The sequence below is a fragment of the Crocodylus siamensis genome, chromosome 7 (genome assembly GCF_052110815.1).
Source record: "Crocodylus siamensis isolate JL-2025a chromosome 7, ASM5211081v1, whole genome shotgun sequence".
NCBI lineage: Eukaryota > Metazoa > Chordata > Crocodylia > Crocodylidae > Crocodylus > Crocodylus siamensis.
In genome coordinates this window covers 80,033,662-80,061,040 of record NC_143401.1, presented here as the reverse complement: position 1 = coordinate 80,061,040, position 27,379 = coordinate 80,033,662, and the positions used below count along the sequence as shown (strand labels likewise).

General features: G+C 43.3%; 1 protein-coding gene across 4 annotated transcripts in view; it reads right to left on the bottom strand.

Annotated features, from left to right (window-relative positions):
• Positions 1–27,379, bottom strand: part of FAM53B (family with sequence similarity 53 member B) — a 158,256-nt gene that overhangs the window by 76,650 nt on the left and 54,227 nt on the right. For all 4 annotated transcript variants that reach the window (XM_090056996.1, XM_090056995.1, XM_090056994.1 and 1 more), the window contains exon 4: positions 1,941–2,719. In XM_090056996.1, coding sequence (XP_089913122.1) covers positions 1,941–2,719 — 779 coding nt within the window. The remainder of the gene's footprint in view (positions 1–1,940; positions 2,720–27,379) is intronic.

Below are 27,379 nucleotides of genomic sequence, written 5' to 3'. Positions count from 1 at the left end.
TATGGTGACATTGTTACTGCACCATGGTTAGTACTTTCTTTAGGAACTATTAAATCACGGCACAGTAACAGCCTATACTGCAATGCGCACGGTTATTTTTAGCAGCTAATTTGCCCTAGCGACACACTATAACGGGAGCAGGTTGCTCCAGCGAAGTAGCTGCTGGTCACATGTAGAACCCTGCAGACGCTGTCACCATAGCCTGTTGCTACAGCAACGTGGCGTCACATGTAGACACACCCTAAATGTTTAAAAAATGTGTCCACCAATGCAAAGAAATGAAAAGGCCTTCAGTGGTGCCGCTTGTGTTATTACAACTTGTGGCTAATAAAATATAACAACATATGAAAGTTGCTTTTACTAACTACCCAGCTTATTAGCTAATAAAATGAGCTTGGCATATTAAATGCAACTAACACATTTCATCAAATAGAGACCCCCATGCACTGTACCTTCCCCCTTGCCCCGAATTAGCCAATTATGTAGTTTTCTGGCCCTTTTTATCATTTAAGTTTCTCAGCTCCAGTTAAAACTAGTTGCATCCTCAAACACAAATGAATTCATTCAAGCACCTATTGAGCCATAAGGTATAAAATGTTATAAAACACCACATTTTTTGTAAAAGAAATGTATTTAGAACACCAGAGGTCACTCACTGGCTTATGGAAAGGAGATGAAATTTGCAACTCTCTCTCTCTCAATCCCACCTGCTTAAAAGATACCACAAAATCTATTATTAACAACAAATTAAGGCTGATTATAGCCCTTTCCATCCAGGACTTTCACAAAGGACTTACGAGCTCAGTAAATGGTTGTACAAGCTAGATAAAGAGAATTTTTTCACACACAACAGAAATGCATTCACCCCTGGGCCAAAATACAGCAGCTGTTTAACAACATTATACAACAGAAAATAAAGGAGAATTCCATATGCAATTGAAACTTCAGGGGAAATTTTTGGCAGGCAGTATGTAATAACTCAATTTGGAATTTGGCCAGGATAGCTGGGTTAATACCCTAGTCTTGCAAAAAAAAAAAAAAAGAGAGAGAGAGCTATGGGATCTTTAGACCCATATTTATCTCTGAACTACATAAAGCTGGGTATCTCAGGATTTTATTATTGTAAATTATTGACATTAGAAACACTGAATTATAAAACTGTGGTTGTTGAAAACTTTGTGCAAAATGGTATAGCTACTTGTGCTGTTCTTTGATGCATCACTTCATTTTGGTGCTTGGTCACACATTTTTAAAGGCCAAGATCACATAATTGAGTCTCGAAGGCTGTGGGCTCTGAAAGAAAATCCTTTTGGATATGCACTTCAAATCTCTTATCAGCACTGTGAATTGGCACTGCAGATTGAAGAGGAAACTTTTGCCCTAAGTTTGCAACTGAAGATGAAACCCAATACAGAAACTAAGACTTCTTGCTGTCACTGCTAACAGCTAGCAAAGTTCCCAGTAGTGAAAATTCAGCTACTGATAACATTAGTGCTGAATACCCTTGATGTTGTCTTCACTTCCTCAACCAAGTCCTCGATGCTTTTTTACCTTACTTCATATATGAATTGTGCCTTAAGGACTATTTCTGGTTGAATTACATGCCATGAGGGAATAATGGAAAGGTGTGTTAAGGGAGTCAGCATACAGATCTTATTAGTGCAGGAAAGAAAAGAACCAAGCTTTCTAAAGATTGACACTAAAGGTCCAGCTGAAGAAGGAAAGTTTTCTGCTCTGACAAAAGGAACAAGCCTCTCCATAACACCCATATCCACTATATGCATATTAAAGCAACACCATCAGATGATAAAGGCATTTTAGCCCAACTGGAAACATTTAAAGCGTAGGCTGACCAAACAAAAGTACCATGTCAATGCTGTTCCATCTGGATGTTTGGTAAAGGTCCACTCATATTTGCTAGAGAGACATCTATGCCTTACCTGGGTCATCTTGGCAAGGTCCAGTGAAGGCCTTTGTTCCTGAACCTCCTCAGGCCGTCGTCGTTTAACTCCAACCTTCTTGTCGTTAAGGACACACGGCTGAGATCGGCTGCGGGACAGCCCGTTGGAGCGTCTCATCAGCTCCGGTGTTGAGGCAGGTGTGCTGTTTGCTGAGGGTGGACAATATTCCGAAGAGGAAAACTGATCGTGTGAGCAGGAGAGGGACCGCTGCATTTCAACCCTGCTGCTCTCTACAGAACTGTGGTCGTTACCCCAGATGTCACCTGCTTGTCCATAGATGGCAGATTTCCTCATCCCCTGGCATGGCTGACACCCATATCTGATGCTAAATCCAGACTGGTCATATGATGAGGATAGTATGTTTGACCTTGAAGGTAGGCTAAAACTAGAACTCCTCTGCATTGTGCTGAAGCCATTGGAGTAGCGTTGGACACTTCCCCCACTATAACACCGTCTCTTTTCTACTGGAGTCCAGACCTTTGACCCTAAAGGCCTCCAGGATGTCCTGCAGCTGGACATTTCATCAGAAAAAGAAAGTGACCTGCATTGGCGTTTGCTGGGAGGTGCTGAGGGGTTACCATTGTGGTCACTAAGACTGAGGTCTTTAATCAAGTTGGTCACTGAACATGTGTTAACTGTATCTCTTTGCCATATAGAGCCTTCTTCATTTTTATCAGGCAGGCAGTCCCAGATGTTGCTGCTAGGTTGCTCAATCTGCAGTGGACATTTCCTGCTGAGATCTCTCCATCTGTCATTTTCTAATTTTAAAAGAATACAAACATATATATAGACACATTAGCATTAATTATTTACATGATTCATTTTCTACATCCATTTACTAAGAATAACATGTAGGGCATTTTCTAATATAAATTAAGTAACCCTTAGAATACTGTTTCCATGCTTTAAAGCCATATAATAAGTTAAGGTGGATGGCAAGAGATAACGTGAAAACGTCAGCAGAAGCAAACCTAACTAAAACTATTTCTGAGAGGGAGGCAAGGATTGTGGGGGGTGTTGTTTGTTTGCTTGCTTTTGGTGATATCATTTTTTGGAACAACTACCTGATTGGGAGAGACGCTAGACAAGATTAGGGCACAACGTGCCCTTTGTCAGGTAAGCCTTTGAATATACCAATTGCACAAGAATTTAGCTTTATAAAACTTCAGTGACAACTTTATTTCCCAGATCAGGGGAGGGCAATTATTTTGGGCAAAAGGCCGCTAACTGAGTTTTGGCAAGCCATCGAGGACCTCATGACAGGCAGCTGGGGGCAGACAAATAATTTTCTAAATTTTTTAGGGGCCCTGCAAGCCAGATAGAATGACCTGGCGAGCCACATCTGGCCCAAGGGCCGCATCTTGCCCACCCCATCCTAGATTAACTACTCCTGAGAATCATTTGTTTAGTTCTGATCTCTAAAACAACAATTACCAGATAGGTTGATCAAGAAATGGTTAATACAAATACAAAAATAAACAGGTTCACAAGTGTCTAAGGGACACCTAAAATCAGAATTAAGAACCAAAAACCTGCTTCAGCTACCATAACCCAGTGAAATACATGAAGCTATGCCATTTTATACCAGCTCAGGATCTGGCTGCAAATTTTTCTTTGGAATTGTCCTGAAGATAGGAAGCCTTGGTAAAGTAAATGCATTATATTGAAGTGTTGCATCCCACCCATTACATCGGGTAGGATGGGCTCCACCTTTCCCCTAAAGGTAAGCGTGTGTTCTCTTCTAGGTTGGTGGATCTCCTCTGGCGGGCTTTAAACTAGGCTCATCAGGGGAAGGGAAAGACGAGGGAGGAGGAAGCCTTGGACCGCTAAACCAAGTGGCACTCACAAGTATAGCCCAGCCTAGACTGACGAGTGGAACATATACACAGGTAAGTAACAGGGGCCAGGGCAATGCTGTGATTAGGGGGCTAGTGCACACATACACAGAAGGCCTCAAATAACTCTACAGAAATGCTCGTAGTTATGGGAAACAAGCAGGAGGAACTTACCCTCCTGCTAGCTAACACCAACCCAGACATAGCGGGGCTCACTGAAACATGGTGGGACCCAACGCATGACTGGGCAGTGAATATCAAAAGCTATAGGCTGTACAGGAGGGACAGGACAGGGAGGAAAGGCGGGGATGTGGCGCTCTACATCAAGGAGGAATACGCATCCTCATCAGGTAGCACAGAGTCAGAGGAGGGGGCACATGGAAGTACTCTGGGTTAGAATACAAGGCAGTCGAGGGGAAAGAGACTTAACAGTGAGGCTCTACTACAGACCACCCAACCAAGGGGACAAGCTAGACCAGGAATTCTTAAGTCAGCTCACGGAGGTAGTTAGGTCAAAGAACGTGGTCATCATGGGTGACCTGAACTTTCCAGACATGTGCTGGGAAGAGCAGTCAGCCAGGTCTGACCGCTCATGTAGGTTCCTAGCCCAAATGCAGGACCTCCATCTAACCCAAGAGTGCACAGCCCCACCAGTGGAGACGCCTTGTTGGACCTGGTGCTGGCCACGGGTGATGACCTGGTGAGGGGGCTGCGGGTGCTCGACCACCTGGGCGACAGTAATCATTGTCTGCTGGAATTCACCATCCAGCGCAAGGTGGCAAAGGCCTGCAGCAAAACAGCAGCCCTAGATTTCAGGAGAGTGGACTTCAAGGAGGTAAGGAGAATAGTTGGGGAAGCACTGAGGTCCCGGAGGGGAGGGGAGCCAGGTGTCCAAGAAGAGTGGTTGCTCCTTATGGAGATGATCCTCCAAGCCCAGAGGGAGGTAATCCCAACAAGGATCAAAGGGAGCAGAAGGGCACAAAAGTCCCCATGGCTCACCAAAAGCATCCGGGAATGTCTTCTAGCTAAAAGGGAGGCATACACCCAACGGAAAGGAGGGGCCATCACCAGGAAGGACTATACTGCAGTTGCTCAGGGATGCAGGGGGGCACTCAGGAAGGCCAAGGTGGAGGTTGAACTGGGACTAGCTTCCCGGATCAAGGACAACAAGTCCTTTTTCAAATACATAGGGGGCAAAAAGAAGATACCAGGTAACGTGGGGCCCTGCAAGACACGCTAGGAAATTTGGTCGTCACACCAGACAGCAAATCTAACTTATTTAACGACTTCTTTGCCTCCATTTTCCTGAGCAGAGACCAGATCAGCCCCCCCACCGGACCCCCCTCAGGCCCCAGGGGAGGCGCACCCAGGCCAAGGGTCAGGGAGGATCTAGTCAGGAAACTTCTGGAGGGACTGGACATATTTAAATCAGCTCTTGGCTGCGGGGGCTGCCTGTCCTTTTTTCAGGCTCTGGGGCCCGGGAGCATGGCCACCTCCCCTTGCGGGGTCTGCTCCCTACTGGGGTCTCTGGCGCACCAGCTGGAGGAGCTCCAGGCCACAGTCCAGAGACTGTGTGCCATCAGGGATTGCGAGCAGGAGATAGACTCCTACTGCCAGGCCCTTCTCCCCCGGGAGCCACAGGGGAGAGCTCCGTCTCTCTCCACGACTAAGGAGGACTTTGGGACCTCCCGCTCTGCCCAGTCAGGGGCATGGACCAAGGTGGTCAAGGGCCTGAAGGCCCACCGCACCAAGGCCCCTGCCCCGCCGGAGCTTAGCAACAGGTTCGCACCTCTTGCAGCCCCAGCAGAGCCTGCTCAGTTGCCAGCTCCCGCAGGCAACCCAGGCTCGACCGCAGCTACTGCCCCCGCTCTCCCCAAGACAAAGCGAAAGGTGTTTGTTGTGGGAGACTCCATCCTGCGGGCACTGAGGGGGCGATCTGCCGCCCCGACCCCTTAGCCCGGGAAGTCTGCTGCTTCCCGGGGGCCCGCATCCGAGACATTGCAGAGAGGATCCCGTAGCTCCTCCGGCCCACAGACCACTACCCCATGCTCCTTATTCACGTGGGCACCAATGACACAGCTCGGAGCACCCCCAGCCAGGTCATGAGGCGCTACAGGGAGTTGGGAGTGGGGCTTAGGGGTCTGGGAGCTCAGGTGGTGTTTTCGTCCATCCTCCCAGTCTCGGGCTATGGGCTGAGGAGGGAGAGGAGGATCCACGCAGTAAACCAAAGACTGCGGCGCTGGTGTCATCGGGAAGGCTTTGGCTTCCATGACCACAGCCCGCTCTTTGGCGAGAGAGGCAGTGAGCTGCTGGGAAGAGATGGCCTCCACCTCTCTCCCCTGGGGAGGAGGCTCTTCTCAGCCAGGCTGGCTGACCTGCTCCACCGGGCTTTAAACTAAGCCCACTGGGGGATGGGGGGACTACTGCCACTGCTGGCCTTCAGAGCGACCCTTGCAAAGCCAGCGGACCAAGGCACTTAAGGGAGCCCACCCCTGCCCCAGCCCTGGCACAGTCTGTGGGCAAGGCAAGAGCCCCCAAGGGCACACTTGCCTGCCTGTACACTAATGCCAGGAGCCTGGGCAACAAGCAGGACGAGCTCGTCCTCCTGCTCAGTGCAAAGAAATATGATGTCATTGGGATAACGGAGACCTGGTGGGACTCCACCCATGACTGGACCACGGGTATAGAGGGCTATACCCTGTACAGGAGGGATCGTGTTGACAAAAGGGGCGGGGGTGTAGCTCTCTATGTGAAGGAAAGCTACATGTCCCTGCAAGCTGATGTTGGTGACCGGCATGGACAGCTAGAGACCATCTGGGTAAAAATTCATGGGGAATACGGCACAGGGGACACAACGGTGGGAGTCTACTACAGACCTCCCACTCAAAGTCCTGAGCTTGACCAGGAGTTCGCCTGGGAACTGACTGAGGCCGCTTGCTCCAGGACCTTAGTTGTCATGGATGACTTCAATTACCCGGACATCTCCTGGGAAGATCACTCAGCAAAATCCGAGCGGTCACAAAACTTTCTCTCGTGCGTGGATGACCTCTACCTGACTCAAGAAGTCTATGGGCCAATCAGAGGCAAAGCGCTGCTCGACCTGGTACTGGCTATGGGGGACGACCTAATCGGTGACCTAGTGATCGATGGGAAGCTGGGTGACAGCGACCATGAGCTGATCACCTTCACCATCCGCCGTAAAGCTGGCAAGTCAGTCAGCAACACAGAAGTCCTTGACTTTAGAAAAGCTGACTTTGACAAGCTCAAGAGGCTAGTCAGTCAGGCCCTCAGGGACCGTGACCCCAGGGAGATGGGAGTTCAAGAAGAGTGGTTGCTTCTCAAGGAAGCAATCCTCAATGCACAAGCTAAATCATCCCAACACGGAGGAAAGGCAGCAAGAAGGCACAGCAGCCCCCCTGGCTCTCCAGGGACCTAGCGGACCTCCTGTGGCTAAAAAGGAAAGCCTACAAAGGATGGAGGACAGGATTCACCTCCAAGGAGGATTACTCCGCGGTGGTCCGGTCCTGCAGGGAGCAAACCAGGAAAGCCAAGGCTGCAACTGAACTCCAACTAGCTTCAGGCATCAAGGACAACAAAAAGTCCTTTTTCAGATATGTGGGGAGCCGGAGGAAAAGCAAGGGCAATGTTGGACCCCTGCTAAACCAGATGGGGCAACTGACAACTGACGCCCAGGAAAAAGCCAACCTATTAAATAGGTACTTTGCGTCAGTCTTTCATCAGTCACATGGGATACCCATGCCTGCTATGGGACAGGGAAATCTGGGTGAGGGGGATCCCCTACCCTCCATCAATGCTGACCTCGTGAAGGAACACCTTGAGAAGCTGAATACCTGCAAGTCAGCTGGCCCTGACCACCTACACCCCAGGGTACTCAAGGAGCTGGCGAGCGTCATAGCCCAGCCCCTGGCACGCATCTTTGAAAACTCCTGGTGCTCTGGTGTAGTGCCCAAAGACTGGAAGAAGGCCAATGTGGTGCCGATCTTCAAGAAAGGGAGGAGAGTGGATCCGACTAACTACAGGCCCATTAGCCTGGGGAAGATCCTAGAAAAGTTTATTAAGGAGGCCATCCTTGAGGGACTGGCCCAGGCTAACATCCTAAGGGATAGCCAGCACAGGTTTGTTGCGGGTAGGTCTTGTTTGACCAATCTCATTTCCTTCTATGACCAGGTGACCTACCACCTGGATGAGGGAGAAGAGATTGATGTCATATATCTTGACTTCAAAAAAGCTTTTGATCTGGTATCCCATGATCTGGCCAGTTGTGGCCTTGGCTCCACTATGATCCGCTGGCTGGGAAATTGGCTTCGTGGTCGCGCTACCAGGAGTGACTAGAAATAACAGTCACAAGCTGGCAGAGGGTAAATGCAGATTAGACACCAGGAGGCGCTACTTCACTGTCAGGGCGGCTAGGATCTGGAACCAACTTCCAAGCGAAGTGGTGCTGACCCTGGGGGGTCTTTAAGACAAGGCTTGACAATCACCCTGCTTGGGTCGTTTGACCCCACTACTCTTTCCTGCCATGGCAGGAGGTCGGACTTGATGATCTGCTCAGGACTCTTCTGATCCTACTAACTATGAAACTATGAAACACTGACTCTATAAAGTAAATGTTCTAATGCAGGCTGTCATTTACTGGATATGTGTTACCCATTAATAAAAAAGATCTTAAAGTAAGTCATTCAGGAGAAACAATATATAATATGACACAGGCGTAGCTGGGATAATTTTCAAATATAAATGCCTAACATCAGACACCTAAATCCATTAAAAGAAACTTAAATAAGTGGTCTGGTTTTTATATGATAGGTGCTGAAGACACAGCTGTTCTCACTGAAATTTTAGCTCATAATTGAAAATACTGACACTTCACTTTAAAAGTAGTGCATATCATTGAGTATCCTCAAAGCAGCCATTCCAATAAGAGTCATGCAAAATACCGATGTGAACAACATAACAGGGATTTTTCATACAGGCCTTAAGGGTACGTGTCACTCCACAGGTAAACCAATTTCTTTTCTTAACTACAATACAGCCCAAATCATGATCCATGCAGGAAACCCCCTGACCGAGGTTTCGCAATGCTGTGAGCCCTAGCTACCTGTGCTTCAGTTTAATTGTATTCCAATAGCTTCTGAGTTCCAGTTTAACGACATCTGGGACCCACCCACTTTGCAGTGAGGAAGGAGGCAAAATAAAGGAAGGAGCGCATTAAAGGTCCTTCAATGCCCTCCCCACAATTTTCACCAAAGACAAGTTCTCCAGCAATTGATACAATTGACTGAGAAAGAAACACAGCACCAAGGAGAATAGCAAATGCCCCTAAACATGCATGAAAAAGTACAAAAACAATGAAATCAAAGTAATTCAGGGAGGTGATCTTTGTGGTTAGGATGCTTACAGAGATTAGGTGCCAAATATGTGTGTCAGTTGTCTGCTTTAACCGTGAAGACACCGAAGGAAATTAAAGACAGAATCCTACTGAATTTCAGTAGGAATTGGATACTTAACACTTTTTATGTTTCTTTGAAAATCTCAGTTATAAATAAATAATTTCTTCAGTTTTGAAAACTTAATTTAAAGGTATATGTCAGCAATTGTGCTCTTGTTTATACTTTATTTCGGCCTCCTGTTCTTCATTCAACAAATCCCACTGGAAATTTCTTCTGCAATTTCATTTATCTGATTTGGCCTTTTGATGCTTTTCTAATATATTGGAATAAAAGCTAATGCGATCTCCTGTTGAATACTTCCCCATGGGTTTGTATCACTTTCCTCAGTCAACATTTGTAGATGCTGTGACTAGTTCTGAGAACCAGCTTTAACTATACAATAGTTTGCAATCATATTGGAAAACATGTACAAATATGGTTATGGCTAGAATGCCATTTGCAACACAACATATCAGAATGTGACAAACCATGTTACAGATGATAAAAAAATCAAATGGTTGACCTCCTGTTGATACAGAGCAATTCCTGCTGATCCCAAACAAAAAGATACCTCCACTGACCACCCAGCTGAAAAAAGTCATTAAGCTTTCTTCTCTACTGTATAGTACGGTTATAGTTATGGTTACGGTTAGCAGGATTCTTTAACAATGCGCCTGTTCATACTCAACAGGAAAACCTTGGCAGAATTATGTCACCAACAGCCGTGATGGAAAAAAGTCATCACCCAACTGTGCTTGACTAGCAATCGTTTTTACAGCCTGCTGTTGCAGAGGCAAGATGCACTACCATATTTTTTTCAGCATGGTGGGGGAAAGCTCATCTTACATTTGCATACAATGAAATCTCATTAAATACACTGTAGATCATTGAACTGCTGCCAAAAGCAGCATGTGCTCAGTAATGGAAACTAAGTATGAGGCTGATTAAAGGCAGCCAAAACCAAGCATGACTATAAAACATATGGCCCATATTGGGCAAACATGCTGAAAGGAACCTTTTTTTTTTTGTATGTGTGGCCTTTAAAATCAAAACAAAAAAAACCCCACAAAACCCAGGTAGTTGCTCACTCAGAAGGGAACTGGGCCTGGAGGTACTGCTATACCAGGCTGGCACTGGGATGGCCAGAACCAAACCTGACACCCTCCCCTTGGTGTCAAAAGTACTAAATGAATGCACAGTAATTGCTGGTACTTTCTGACCCTACTGTGCAGTCGCTTGATACTGTGCAGTGGTGGCATCACAGTTTGTGCCTGCTGACACTATGTTACTGTAGTGATGAGCTATGTTGCCATAGCTTTTTGCTATGGTAATGTAGCATCCTGTGTAGTAAGTACAAAAGTACTCCTTAAAAGTGTTGCAGCAGTTTCAAAAAAGGTAAAGTGCATCAATTTTGGATGAACTAAATGACTTCAGGCATGTTTATTTCAAATTGCAAATAAATTTGCTCCTCATTTCTATGTACTCACGGAGAGGAGTGTCTGATAGTAAAGTGAAAGGGGAAAGGGCTGCAGTGGGAAGATGTTGAGAGACAGAGGACAAAGGGGTTGCCTGTCCCTCAAGACTTATTTTTCCTGTTATATCAATGCAAAGAGGAGAAATTCAAGGCAAATCTTCAATAATTAGATTCTATACCTGGAAAATTATAACAATTTTAGGAATTTTCCATATATAGTCTCTAATGGGTTATCTTATATTTGAGTAAATACTGTAGTTAAATTCTGCTGTAGTTTTTCATGTGATCAGATCAGATCAAAACTGTGTAATGTTTTTGCTTTATACAGGCAACTGAGTGCTTGATTTAAAATAAACTGATACTTGGAACTTCTAACTAAAACCTTACCAAAATAAAATAAGAACTAAAAGTTCAGAGTATTTGCCCTTTTATAAAGATCATTTGAATTCATAAAAGGGTCAAATTTGGGGCCTAAATTGGTTGAAACTGCTTAATGTTTAACTGCAGCAAGCTAGCTTAATTATTTCTTAATCAAAATGGATGTCACTTAGTAGTAACCGCAGAGCCAGTTCATATCTGAACTATTAATTCATTTCCATTTTAACCATTCCTGTCTTTCTCATTTTAATAAGAACAATGAAAAGGGAAAAAATCTATGCTGAAAACAATTACATCTATGTTTAGATCTTTATTATTTTCCCCTCTTGCTAATATAGGCAGCAGAGAGATTTCTCAGGTCAAGTCACCAGACAAAAGAAACCAAAATAGAAGCTAATTTTAATGGCAAGGTGCCATGAGCCTCAAACCCTAGACGTTACATTTTACAAAATCCTGTAAGCCTGTGCAAGAGGATATAGGATGCCTTCCTCTGTCAACATTAATTCTGTACAAAACAGCTATAAATCTTTAAAAATGACTAAGGAAATCCTATGCATGATGTTACCTTGAGCAACACTTGAGGTTATTTCTTTTTTTCCTTTGCACTTTAGATCAACCCTTGAAAAGTTTATTGTTTACCACCGTAAAGGGTGTTTCCACTTTGCATATGAAATATGCTACAGCAATACCCCTACTGTGCAGTGTCCTTTACAGTACTATAGCCTGTATAAATGATTCAATGGACATTTAGTCAGCCACACAGAGGAGGGTTCTCTCTGCGCTGAAGAATTTCAGCATGACGACTGTCAGATGTTGTGGTCTGCCTGAACCCCATCAGCACAGAATTATTGTTTTGAAATATCCCAGGAAATGGCTTTCACAGCAAATAAATGTTAATTTTGAAATCAGTGGAAGGTTAAATCGTAAAAGGGATATTGCAAGGGGGTGGGATTTTAAATGACTCAGTAGCACCCTATAAGGAACCAAACGGTTTTGTAAAATAAAGTGTCTCATCTGCTAAACACTGATAATAATAATTGTAGTATACCTATTTCTGCTACTGTAGTTAAGGATGTGTTAATTTTTTTTAATTGCAAACCTCTTTTCAGTTTTAGCCGGTAGCTGTAATTTGTTCCAGAATAAAAATTTTCAAGAACTGCTCAATTCAAAAGGAAATGGCTTTGTTTAAGAAGATATATTTGTCCATTTATAAATGGCAGAAGAGCAACAAAAATAACTTATTAAGCTACTGTTTTGTGCTGTTGCAATGTAATAGGTTCCTCATTTGTAGTAGAATATTAAATTAAATACTCTAGATTTTTAGTCCACTTTCGGTTTTAATTTAAAACAAAAGCTTGAACTTTAAGATGCTAACAACATGTGTCCAGCAAGTAGTTTCCTAATGTTTTTTAACCTCTAGGGCTAGGGACAGAAATTACATGTAAACTGGTATAAGCAATCTGAAACAAGTTCAAATCTGTAACACACCAGAAGTTCATTGCACATAAACTGCTTTCAAAATGGCTGCAACTAGTTTAGGATAAACCTGGATGTCAGACTTAATTGATTTAGGTTAAATTGGTTCATTGAACTTCTGCCCCAGAGCCCCTCCTGATTCAAGTTAACTCACAGTAATGGGGGGGTGAGTGGGGGTGCTTAGAAGGCCCCCCCCCCCCCGTACTATCCTGCTGCAGAGTGCTTTTTGACTCCAGCATGTAAATGCTGACGTGGCTGCCTGGGACATGAGGCTGCTTCAGTGCAGGGGCTGCCAGTCCGTTGAGCCAGGTTTGGAGTGGCCCTGGCTGGCAGGCTGATCCCTGCCCCCCCCATCCCCCACCCCAGGTCCCCAGCCACTCGGGGCTGCTCCATCCTGGCTCAGCATGCTGGAGTCCTAGACACGTGCAAATGGCATGCCTGTAGCAATAAACTCTGGCACAATAAGTACCAGGGTTTACTGTTCCACATTAATATGACAAGCCCACTAAGAAGCAAACTTTGGTCTTCAGAGCTTATAGTCAACATAGAAGATGCAGGATGGGTGAGAAATGTGGCATAGAGAGGTGAAGGGACCTGCCCGGTGTTGCAGGAGAAGCTGTAAATAGTGGTTGTGGCCAGTTTATTGTTTTGTTTTCCCATATCCATCCTTTCTTTTTCAAAAAAACAAAAGAAAGGACATGCAAAACTGCACAGTCAAGTACTTTCCTTGTGTCATATTAACCTGACAAAAGCAAGAGAATGCTGACCATTAATAGTTTTATGCCTTAGGTTTGCAGAAGACTGAAAACGGTTGCACACCATGTGCACTGCGCTATCCTGGCAGAACAGAGCTAGGTCTGATGCAGGAGCAGGTTTGGAGGACAGCTCCATCCTCACAGACTGTTAAGCTTCAAAGGGACACATGCCTGGATGTTCAACTCAAGCCTAAAGGACCATTAAAATCCTAATTATTATTTGGGTAATACTGGCAGGCTCATTCAACTCCATACACTGGAGACCTGATCCTGCATTTCTTACACACTCAAAACCAACCTGATCCAAACCCCACTTAAAGTCCTGCCTCTCACTGAACTCAATGATAAAACTATCAGGGACTTCAGTAAGAATAAGCCCTACATTTACCTTGAGGAAAAGGCTGCATTTCACACTTTGGGGAATGACTGAAAGGGCTTTCCTGTGTCAGGCTGACAACCCCATAATGAGGCTACATTTAATTCCGGGGTAACTTCACTGATTTCAGAGGGATTAAACAAGGGTGAATATAACCAAATATGTCACTCTTTAAATTAAGTTATGTTTTAAAGCCTAGTGGTATAGCTGTTATAGTTGTAACTGTCCAGAAATATGAGGGAAGCAAGATTTTTAAGTTGAAGTAAAATCTTGTGTAGATGGGAGAGACAGGAGACAAACTTTCAGCCTGTAAGTGCTCTTCATCAGGTCTGGGGAAGAAGCAGTCACAGTCCAGCCAAGTACAAGTTTTACAGCCTGTAAGCCTCGGCTTGGTTAACTTAAACTTGAATTGCCTGATTTCTTTTTGAGCCTCAGACATGCTCTTTCATCTTTAACATAAATGAATGCTATTAATTGTGAGGGTCCAAAGCACCCTATCTGCACATTCATCAGATGCTGAGCTGATTCTGATTCTTTTGTTTTAGCATGTGGTTTTATTTACTGACATAAACCAAATGGTTCCTAACAAGACGTGGCTTTCTGCAAACAGCTAAGCCTTTACAGCACTCTGAACTGTGGGTGTAAAGATGCTGCAAGTGTAACTACACCTGCCTCTGGTGCGGCTGACAGTTATTAAGACTTGTTTGCTTAACTGTGGTTGACACTAGCTTTTCAAGTGCAAACAAGCCACAGCTAGAGATAACAAGTGCCGCGCTTTTATTGTGAGAGAGTGCTGGCCCGTTTTTCCACCAAAGACAAGGGCAAGTCAAAAAGTTGTAGCTGAATCGCTTTTATGGGAAATATGATTTAATCGGTCTTTGATTCCTTGCATATGTTTTAAATCACCCTCAGCAAAATGTCCTTTTGAACACGCATCCAAGACAAAAAAGAAAGATTTACATTATCTAGCTTTAATCTGTTCAGATATCTTCCCCCCCCTCCTGCTCAAACCCTTATCACTTCAAAATAATTTGGGGCTTGCACCATATGACTCAGCATTAGGAAAAAAACAGATGAGGGAAAGGGTGTGGAAATGCAAGTGCTGGGAGAAACAGAGATGATTTCTGCCACCCTTGGCAGCTGGAAGAAGCTGTGCTATCTTCTCTAACCTTCTGCATCACTATCTTCTTCATCAAATCCAGTGCACCCTGTACTGGAAGTCCCTGCTTTTCAACACCTACTCTCTGTGCTTTGCATTTGATCAATCAACAGATGACTTCTTCATCCACCCCTAAATCAGCTCCTGAGATCTGTCCCACCATCTCTGCCCTTCCCATGTAGTACCCATTAGCCAGAACTACATATAAACCTGATTGTTGCCAAATTCAACATTTTGAGGACTTTTTGCTAGCCTTCAGACAGACCCCACTATACTATATACCAGCATTTTCTAAAAATCACCTTGTAAACTAGTCCAAAACGGTAATCTGTAAAACAGATAATACCACAGTCCATATCTGTGTATGTGAAATAGGACAACTGTGTGAGTACTATTCTAGCAAGAAATGTGGTGAAACATCTTTCGGACTAACCTTGGTTTTGGCTTTGGTGGCAGTAGCTGTGGCAGGGGGGTGGGAAGGAAGTTCAGACACTATACAATTTCTCCAGAAGTTGCTGCCTGTTGCCTTACTGCTAGCTGTGCTATTTACTGGGTCCGCACTGATGTCATAAGCCCTCAATCAGTCAGGAAGTGCCAGCACTTCCTAAAACCAAAAATATCATCTGAAATTAGAGCACTAAAAAGAGGAGGTTAAAGGACTTTGAACAGATTTGAAGAGCGTGGCTTACTGAGAAACCCAACAGGCTGAAACACTGAAGTTTATTTTAAGAAACCTGGTGTCACCTAAAAGCGACCGAACTTAGAACAGTACCTTGTCTTTTTCTTCTTGCCGGTACGTGGCTGTTTGCTTTCTTTTCCTAACAAATCATTATATTCTGAATAAAAACAAGTACATTATTCATTCTGGCCCAGAACTCAAAAGCTACCCTCCTACCAGATTGGGGTGAATGCAAATGATACCGAGTCCAGCATCAAACTTTTAAAGGATCAGATATTTTACAGATGATGAAAAACACCTTGAGAAAAACCCTATGAAGTCATCAGTGTATCTGGATTCCGGAGGAAGTACAGTAATACATTAACTATATTACGCGTTCCTAGGGCATTTGATGTGAATGTTATGTTCTTTTCTCCATATCTCCCACTAGGATGAAATCTAGCACTCAGTTACTTACACGCATATGCACACACACTTCCCTTCAGTCAGCTTCAATGGGATGTGTGCTCAAATGTTTAACAGAAGATTGATCCCTGCTATCACGCTGGAAAGACCAAAGTTCCCTTTGAGAAGCATCAAGAGTCTTCACACTTCCAAATCCCCCGCTGGGCCCCCTGCGGGACCATCACGGACAGATTTTCAGAAGCTGGACCCTAGATTGACACAAGCAGATTGTAGCCACAGATAACTGTGCTTCCAGTCTATATTCTTGGATGTCTGGGTTCCAGATTGTGTCTGCAAATCTGTGACTGAGGTGGCCAAGAAACCTGATCTACAGAGGTTAATAAACAGTTTGAACAAAACTGCACTTTGCAAGAGTCCACACTCTTACACTGACATCCTCGAGAGGATGAAGTTCACTCTTAGTGAACCGCTATTGCAGGACCATTGTCACTAATGGCATAAGAGCTGGCTAGTAATTAATTTGGCTTGCAGGCACTAGGAGTTTTAATTTGCTAGTCCACAGTCACACTGTCTTGCTGTTACATGTCTGACATTAAAAGACATTAAGATACCCATTCTGTCCTGTTCCTTCAGTACCAGCATCACTGAGTCAACAACACCTTGCTTATCAATGTGACACTTCTGCCAAGTATTACTGGCAGCAAAAAGGGCAGGGGCCAATGATTCTGGAAACTCAAAATTGCCATGAGTCCCCAACTAGAAACCAATGGAAAAGTAAGTACCTGTGGGCACCCTTGCCAGGGAGTACTTCTCCTCTTGCAGCACGGAATAGGAAAACACAGATAAAAGGGATACAACTTTCATTTGCAAAAAATGTAACAATACATCAGCTGTTGGCTAATGTGAGCAATGACCCACTCCCGCAGTATCTTGGGCAGTAGTCCTAGGCCTCAATTTCCTCAGCTGCTATGTGAACACCCAATGGACACATGTCCCCTCAATACCTCAGCTCCTTCTTTCTGGTACAGCCACCCTCACAATCCATGTCCATAGTCAGTGAAACCCCAGAGCACAGGAGTGCACTTGGGCAAGTCCATCCCCAGCCCTTCTGCCACCATGGAAAGATGCCAAGCCTCCTCCTCTAGCCACTCATAAAGTAATTGTGGGTTTCAATCAGGTTTTTTTTCCTTTTTGGCAAATGAATTCTGTTTGGATCCCAACCCAAACATTTCTTTTCATGTGTGTCTCGTGTGATAAATTTACATTGAATTTGATTTTTTCACGCATTATTTGACTTACATTTTAGTGCGTTCTGCACTCTATGCACAAGGGGAAAGGCAGTCTACATGTCCCCCAGCCCCTGTTTACATGCAAGGGACAGCTTTCTTTTAAATGTGGAACCAATTTAATGGCTGTAATTAGCTGATGGCAGTGACACAGAACCATGCAGTACTCCTGTTTTCAGTACAGGAGTAACAATGATATCTCTGTATCATGATCTCTCACATCTCTAATCAGACTCATCTCTAACTGCAACACCAGATTCAGGTTACCAGGCTCCAAACAAAGTTTAAGTGATTGTATCTCTACAGATGCTGGGTACAAATATCTCACCATAATGAGGGATCCATCTCTTCAGGCTCTTTACCTAGAGACTGAAGCTCAGGTGGCCCTGTGTAGATACCAGGTGAAGTCCAAGTCCCTACCAGAGGGCATTCAACTCTATCACTGTACTAGGAGAGGGGCTTAGTGCTGTGAGAGCTTTTACTAGGGCACTCACTACAGTACCAAGAATGTACTCCTCCTGGTATGCTGTGAGCAACTTTCCCCTCCATTTCGGTCTTGCCTGTGTCCACATCCCACTCCCCAGTGACGTGCAACTGGGAGTCTGGTTGTGGCAAACCCCTTAACTTCTCAGCTATGGTCTGTGTATGGAGTTCAGCCAAAGCAGGTCAGGTGAAACTGTAATCATGGCTCCATTACACACCTGCAGCAGATTTCCACAGAGCCACAGATTACAAGAGGTGAACAATCCTGGAAAAACTTAGGAAACATTTCATGCCATTATCCTTGCACATAAACCTGTGACCTGCTTGCCCCCAACCTACAAGTATATCCACATAGGGGCATGGCCTGGGGAGCTGCTGCTGGCTGTAATATTCAGATTGGTTAATCCTTCTCATTATGAACAGGGAGGGGATATTTTCATTTCATTTCTTTTTTTTTTTTTTTAAAGAAATTCTCGCACTTCCTTTGTTTGCAACAGGCCTTCAATAACCAGGAGATGCAACATCTCAGGCTTCAAGAGTGCCTTGTCTTTCCCCCCCGAGACATTTTGTTCAGCTTTTGCTGAATTACAAACTGCTAAAACATTGATGTTCTCTCTGTCTCTCTCTCTCCTGCTTCTCAGGAAAAAAACATCTAGCCAAAAAAATAACAAAACACAAACACTGTAAAGCCAGTCTCACAAAGCCCTTAAAGCAACAGCTGGCATTGTCTGGCACAAGGGGGTAGTGGTGAAAAACAGGCTGGGTGCCCGACTGGCCCAGCCCTCAGGCTCCATGCTGCACTTGAAGCTGCCATATGGGGCTGTAATTCTACCATTCAGGGACAATGAGAGAGGCAGGAGAGAGCTCCCGTCAGCAACTTCCTGGGCACCCATGCTAGCACGGTGCATGCTACAGGGGCACCGTGCAGGGCAGAAGCTCCCCCCAGCTATAAGACAACTGAGATGGGGCAGGAAGAAGAAATTAAACATATAAAATAGAAAAAAGCATGATCACTGCAGCCAGATTTACACTGGTAAGTGGTCTAATCCGCACTGGAACTAACACGGGTCCTACATTTCATTAGAAATAACTAACCTCATTCTGAGTCACAGTAACATACAAATATTTAAAAAAACTAGGAGAAATCTGCATTTTTCCAACTCTCCTGCTTCAGAATGGTCATACGCTTTTGAAACTGATGCAGCTAAAAATATAGCCCATGGATGACACAGAGTAAATGTTAACAACAAAGTTATTAATCACAAAAAATAAGGATGTACAATTAAAATGCTGACACAACTTTAACTATAGTGACACAAATGTGCTGCTATAATATTTTTACGGTTCGTTTTTTATACATAATGTATGATCCTTCTGCTCAAGTTTCCTCTACGTTCTTTCCCTGTGAAATAATTTACACTAATAAATAATTTATTACAGCAACTCGTAAAGTAATTATGGGTTTCAATCAGGTTTTTTTTCCTTTTTGGCAAATGAATTCTGTTTGGATCCCAACCCAAACATTTCTTTTCATGTGTGTCTTGTGTGATAAATTTACATTGAATTTGATTTTTTCACGCATTATTTGACTTACATTTTAGTGCGTTCTGCACTCTATGCACAAGGGGAAAGGCAGTCTACATGTCCCCCAGCCCCTGTTTACATGCAAGGGACGACTTTCTTTTAAATGTGGAACCAATTTAATGGCTGTAATTAGCTGATGGCAGTGACACAGAACCATGCAGTACTCCTGTTTTCCTGTTTCACAAACAAGATTAAAATATGATGCATGCAGCTATGCTTCAGCGGAAAATGAAAATGAGAGTCCCAAAGTCTACAGCTTCAGAACAAATACAATACAGAAAGTCTGTGGTCTGTGCACCACTGGTACCAAGTTACTTTATTTAGAAGGGAAAGTCCCTACTTTTTTCATTCTCTAAACAGTCTAAAAAGCCTTCCCAATTTCACTGGAGTTATTTTTTTACCCTGATAGCTGCCTTCCTAACTTTCAGATACGGATCAATACAACACATGCACACACACAAAAGCACACATGCACAAAAATACTAACACTCAAACTATGTTAATAAACTTTACCAAAAACTACATCTGAGTATGACATTACAAAATCCCTATGGTGGGGTTGGCTTAAAGAGCAAAGCCTAGGCAATACATACAGATTTAGAGCTGCTTTCTGAGCAATATTTCCTGTTACAAGTACATACACAAATTTAGTCATTTAGATTGAACCATCCACACACAAGTTGTTTTCAAAGGAAATTCCAGTTCAGGAATAGGAGGTGTGGTATACAAGGATTAAAAGGGAAAATGGTGCCTTACTGTGGGAAACAGAACTACAAAATATGCTTATTCAAATAAAAGGGTAACGTTTCCATTAGCAGACTAAACTGACTTAGTCTGATTACCTCTTCAGTCCTGGCTGCAAGGAAAAGCCATCTTGTATACATATAAAATGATAATGCCTAAAACTACGAACTCACTTCTCAGCTACAGGGTGTATTCACATGATTAGTTTTTCTTCTTGGTCTTCCGTCTTCACTCCTGTAGAGCCCCAAAACATTTCCTTGCTAACACACAAATACTACCAGGCCTGCTTGCTTCTCAGAGCAATTCCATTCACTATTCCCAGAACTAGATATTTGCAGACTTGTGTCCATAAAATTTAGGGAGAGATCTTGTTTCCATTCCACTTCCAGCTGCAAAAGCTGAATGCACAAAATTAAGCATTGACTTTACTACCATGTTTAGCTATGAAGCCTGGACAGACTCAAATTGGTTTCTTAGGCACCTACACCTAGGAATTGCAATGCTTAAATATTAGACTTCTTGCTCTGCAAGACTATTCAATTTGACCATCTTAGGCACATAGGTTCCCTGTGCAGTCAATGGAGGGACTTCAGGGCTAAGTACAAACAGTCAAAAACGCTGAATTAATTCAGTCTTTCCAGGTTAGTCTAAGCTGCCAAGATTGAACCAATAAGCAAATGAACAGACATTCACTTTTGATTCAGGAAACACAGCTACATGCCTGCAGTAGCTCAAGCCAGAAGCCAGGGGGTGCTAGAGCACAGCTCTGGCACAGTTGGCATGAGCTGTGTGTTCGCTTCCTCTTCCTACTGTCTCCAAGGTCTCTGGGATTTGCAGTCCACAATCACAGCAGCAGGACTCTGTAGGGTTGCTCATCACTTCCTCTTCATGCTTCCAGGTGCCTCTGGGATTTGTAGTCCACAGTCACAGCCAGCAGTAAGCCAGCCAGCGGTGTAGAGCAGCTCTATACTTGGGGGCAACGGAGTTTAACCCCTGTGCATTATCCCATCATTGTCCCGGCTGGGGTTTGCCTTGGAAAGCCAGTGAGCTAGCACCCACTGCTCCAGCTAGGGAGCAGAGGGGCGGGACCAGCCCTGCCCTCTGGAGTAGACAACCCAGCCCAGGGCTGCAAAGCATGCTTGGATGCTGGGGGACTCTGATTTAACTTGAACCAAGAAGGGATCTGGGACAGAAGTTTAATAAACTGATTTGACCTAAATCAGTTAAGTCTGATATTACATTCAACCAGGTTTGTCTTAAACCAGTTTCATTCATTTTGAAACTGGTTTATGTGTACTGAACTTCTGTTCTATTACAAATTTAAACCAATTTCTGATCACTTAAACCAGTTTATGTCTAACTTCTGTCCAGAGGTCTGTAAGTACTCTACAAAGACAACAGGGAGCAAAAGGCACGTCCAAAGGGTGATTCAGAAAGCACCAGGGCAGAGAAGCAATCAACTGAAAACACTAAGCATAGGGATGTCTGAATGCCTTACTGTCCCTCTCAGAAGCCAAGGCATCTGATTCAAAGCAACGGGACTCATTTTCTGCTGTGTGAAGAAAAGAAAGAAGGAGTTATTTGTTTTTTAAATTTTGCTCATTATATTTTTTTGCCTCTCCAGTTCTGCGTGCCAGTCCTGTTATTTAGAGGGTTAGCTTTCTATAAAAGTGACCCTTAGGCTCTTTGTTGCCACAGTACCTGCAATAATGGGCCTTCAGTTCTGATCTTGATGCTACCTTCACCATCATCACAACAGACTAACTAGAGTATTGACTGACAACGATTCTCCAGTTATACAGAAAACCTGAGATTTTTTTTCCCCTGTAGTTTTCTGTACAAGAATTCTGTTAGTGTGGTATCTTATACTGGATATTTAGATACTACTGCATGTGCTTTTGCAGTATCCTGGAAGGAAGAGTTAGTTGATACGTTAGTTTAATGTAAACTATTTTAAAAAATTACTGCCATCTCCCTGATATAAAGAATATTTAGTATATCAGTTCAAAAGGCAATACTCAATCAGCTGGCTTCTCTCACTGACAAGGCCATTGTTGCATTTTCAGGCATTTTATCTGGGGACATGTAAAACAGACTGTGTGGGATGAAAATGGAAAAAAAAATCTGTTTAATAAGAGGAAAATGCTTATATTCCCAGATGTTTCGAGAGCCACTCAAGCAAGGAATAAGAAATCGTTCTTGCTCACAGCTGAATTTATAGCTTGAAGTTTTTCATCTTTGGTCTTCTTTCCAGCAATGCTACAGCTCTATAAAGATTGGAACCACTCTTTTTAATCTCATCATCTTCACAGTGGGAAAGCAGTTCTTGCATATCTCAAAATAAAAATCAAAGGATTCTTTAAGTCACTTGGAAAATGGCTCTAATGTTGGATCTTCTGACTTAGCAACTCTTTAATGGCTCTTTAGAAATCTCAATATTATTTTATTATAGTTTCTTGTAAAGTTAAGCATATGAGCGAACTAAATTAGATCCAAGATGTACACACTCTGTTTATTCCTATTTAGGTGGTTTTCAGGGCCTTTCTCAGACAATCTTGAGACTTTTTGTATGCGTTTCATCTTGTTTCACTTATTCTAATGGTCTTACACCATTTATTTTGGAAAGGAAGGGATTTCTGCAAATGAATGAATGAACAAGCGAACAAACAATAAGATTGTTGCAGGACCTCGAAGAGTTTTGCAAACACACATATGCCACTTCATCCACCATTGATCTATAGCCAACCTTCTGAGCCAAAACAGTTTAACAGTATTCAGTCACAGCAGATGACAGAACGATGAAATGAAGCAAAACACCACACCTGCTTGGAACTGCTGATTAATATGTACAGGCCAAGTTTATTCAGCTAAATGATAAATTTTGCTAAAATTAAACACCCTTATTCTTGGGACTGTTACCATGGCATATTTAATTATCCTAACCGCTGTCCATTATACTCAGGTCTTTCTCCTCCTTTTGCTAGGAAATAGTCCCGAGATGATGTGCTGGAATTTTAGAGGTGCCCCAATACCTTTAATTCCAGGTTAAGATGCTAATAGATAATATGGAAATGGGATTTTTACTGACAATTTCCATTGGGCAATGGACATAGGGTGGCCCTGTTGTTTCCATTAGGCCTATCAACCGCAAAGATCATGACACTAGCTTGGGCTTCATCCTTTCCTTTGTAGATCAAGAATGATAATGAGCATTATATTCTCCATCTCCAGGGCTTCTCTTATGCAGATTTCAGCCTGAGATGCTGAGGAGCACAGTGCTTTGGCTTCCAGTGTATCAGTAGCATGAGCATGACACTCAAACCTACTCTTTTCTATCAATCCTTAACCCTGTGGACTCCACAATCTCTCAGTGCTTCTCAGGAACAGAGATGCAGATGAAAGTAAAATGGCTGTGGTTCCATCTGGATAAGACAGAGTGAGGCTGGTGGCTTGGGACAAACTTCTGAAGCAAAAGGTAGAAACATAAGACTGCCTCTTCTTTGAGGCTTACTTCCAAGCTTTGCAAGGTCTGTAAACAGACTCAGAGGTAAAATTTAACCATTATTCCTCCTGGATCCTTTGGATAAGCTATAGCAGAAAACACCTCATTTCATCTTGGCTTGGCCAGGAAAGCATGACTCCATAATGAAGCCATGAGCACAGTGATCCCCTCCCCTGTCGCTTCTAGACCATTATCTTCACTCTTCTTGGGGAACTGTTGAAAAGCACTGCAGCGGAAAGCAGCAGATCACTTCTTGAAAAAGAGAGATGTATGTTCCCTGCTAACTATTTGTTGTACAGGAGAAGATGTTGACTGTAAATGGCCTAAGATCCAGCTCTCTGAGAAAGAGCCTCTCCTTCCTTTGCATCTCAGCAGTAGTTATATACTTGCCATCACTGTTGCTGGATCATTCTTGCTATTCCTTCCTGGAGGTGAACTCTCCAGAACAGGTACAATATGTTCTCTGGTGAAAGCCCAGTTCTCTGGCAATCCACCAGAGTCTAGGTTTGAGAAACATCAATAAAATTAAAGGTCAAGCTTTTCATTAGCCAATGGGAACCCCATTGCAGAAGATTATAGGAGATAATAGTACGTCTCCTCTTAAAGACAGCATCCATCGTATCATTCAGGGCACATCTATACATTCATTAATGCACTTTTGGTAATGCATTACTTTTAGTACCTTCATTGTGAGGTACTAGAAAAAGGCACACTAGCCTATTTTAATGCACATTAGCAAAAGCACACATTTTCTGTGATGCTTTAATGCACATTAAAATAGGCTAATGCACATTAAAGTGCATGTGTAGACACACCCACCATCACTTAAATAGGGCACTGGTTCAGTAGGGCTTGACACCAAAAAGTCCAACCTACTGAATCATCAGCACCACTTTTTATACCACTCAGGTTTTTCTTTCATGGCTCTCATTTACAAACCAATTTGGTAACTTTATGTGTTTTGAAGAACTAGAAGCCTAAGGTATAGACAAATGAAAAAGAAGGCACATCCCCTATCCCCTCAGTGGAAGTCACTTCCTTCTTTTCCACCGTACAGTTTCTTGCAGCTAACCTCACCCTTTTCAGCTTTCACCTGAGAGGGTGACATGGATTTCCTTCACAAACAGTGATGCTAGTTAGTTGCATACACTTCACCAGCAGGAGCTATCACTCCTTTCACTGTCTCTAGAGGAAACCAAAGAGATCTTTAAAAAAAAAAAAAAAAAAAAGACACCCAGTCTCTTCTGACTAAACAACAAGAAATCCAGCCAAGTACTCTTCAATTCCTAGATGTCTTACATGAGACTATAATTCTTTGACTCCCATTGGTCCTGCTGCCAGCCCAAACTTCAGAAATAACTTTCAGTGCTTTTCCCCAGCAGGAACCTGGCCCATTGATCTAAATACTCAACCAATTTCTAGTTCAGTGCCGCTATAATCACTGGACTTAAAACACTGAACAAGTTTCAGCACTGAGTTGGTTTATGATCTTGTCCCAAGCCTGAAGACATTAAGGAATGCATTGGGAAAAATGCCTAAAATTCAAAACAAACAAAATAATGTCCTTACATGCCAATAAGACTCACTCTTCTTGACTGAGCATGACAAAGACAACTACATGGTGAGCTGTGGTCAAGGAGGTAAGATTAGGTTCCCTTAGAAACAGGATAATTTGGCAGACAAGGAAAACCAGCACAGTGTAACTCAGATGCTAAAGGTTTTGTAAAAGCCTTTTACAATAAGCTGATTTTCAATTAGGCTTAGACCCTTCATATTTGTTGAGGGTTCTGTAAGTGCCATATCACAAGGCAAAACCAAATGACTGAGTGCTCTTTGTTTCTCATTTCTGCTTGACAGGGAGAATAAAGGGAACCGACTGTTTCTATCACATCTTGACTTTAACACTTGTGACTTTCACTCAAAAATCATGACACTTTCAGTCTCTCATTTTTTCCCAAATGACTCTAAGTTATCTGGAGGCTTGGGAAATGTTTCCGCTCAATGCATCTACTCAGCTCTCATTAATGCTATTAAGAGTTATATCTATTAATGGAGCAGACAGCCTCTTTATCTGTAAAGCATTGGTTTTGCTATGAAGTAGTTTGGTTAATACGCTACCTAAAATTTTAACTGGATTGGGAGGACTTATCTGAATGCCTTTCAAACCACTCTCCACATTACAAACCCACTAAATGGAAAACAGTACCACATCTTTCAATCATATCAGGCCTTCAGGATCATCAGTCCATGAAAACACCCACTGAAATCTATGATATAAAAACTGATGGCAAGCTTGGGAAGAAAATACATTTGAAGGTTATAGTGTACAACTTCTAAATTGGTAGACACAGAAAAGGAAAAATAAGCAACTGTCCTTATAGCCAAAGGTTCATCTAAACACTATGTGCTGGGAGACATTTGCTTTCACTGAAATCATTTTTATTTATTCTTTTATTGTGGCACCATTAAGAACCCCTACTAGTGGGCTAGAAATGTATTGTACAAGGTGGTTTATAAAGCACATAATATGGTATTTACTTGAATACAAGATGACCCTGAATACAAACCAACCCCCGCAATCATTAGATTCTATACATGGCAAATTTATAAATGTGTTATAATTTTCCATGTATAGAATCTAGTTATTGGAAGTTCACCTTGAATTTGTCCCTCTCCCACTGCTACAGCAGGGCAAATAAATTTGGGGGGTCAGGTAGCCCCCTTGCTCTCTGGCACCCCCATTGACTTTTCCCCCATCATCCTTACTATCAGACCCTGCTCTTCCTGAGCACATGGAAGCGAGGAGCAAAATTTGCATATAGGCATATTAGTACAGGTACCGATAGACTTAGTTCGGGCAGAACTGACAAAAAGTTTACCTTTTTGAATCTGCTACAAATTTTAGCACAGGCACTCCATAAATATACTTTTAAGCTGCACTTTGGTACCTACTTATATATATAATACAAACTGTACATGATATTAGTTCAGAGCCAAAAGGCTCATGATTTACTACACAGTTCTTTGGGCTGGGCCCCAGCACAGTCAACAGCATTTCAAGCCATGGCGATCCCATAGCTTAGCACTGCTCAGTGTGTGCACGTATTCCAGATACCCTGACAAATGATCCATGTGTTCATTAGCACCCCTCCCCTCCGCTCATGACTGGAACTGGGTGTTTTTGTCATGAGTCCTGAAATCCTACAAAAATTTATATGCAGATGAGGCCTTTTGGCTAAGATCAAGCGTAGCAGTTTTGGCACCAAGGGGAGGATGTCAGGGCTGGCTCTGGCCCTTTCAGTCCTGGCCTGGTATTGCAATACCTCTAGGCCTTGTGCCAGTTCTTTGAAGATGGAACACTTGCCCATTTTTTAAGGGCCACAAAAAAAAAGGTTCTCATTAATATGTTTACCTTATATGGGTCATATATTTTATAATGTTAAACTGCGTTCGGCAGCAATTTAACAATGAATAATGTATTCAATGAGGTTTCCTTGTATATGATTGTGTGGGGCCCGAGTGAGGGGTGGGCGGTATGAATGGGCACGTAACTGAGGCCTGATGACACGGCCTAAGCTTAATCCGGCGGTATGCCAGGAGCACAGTAACAGCTGTATGCCATCTGCAAGGCATGGGCTGCAGTGTAGGGCAGGTTCAGAGCTGCATTTAGCACCCCCTTGCATCAGGGCATAAAATGGGCAGCCTCCTACCTAACAAGGTGTGGCAGCTGAGTCAGGTGGGTGGTGTGCCCAAAGACAAGTTGGGAACCTAGCACTGTGGCTAAGTGGGGAGTCCCACTTTGCCACAATGATAATAAAATGAAGAGGCTTTT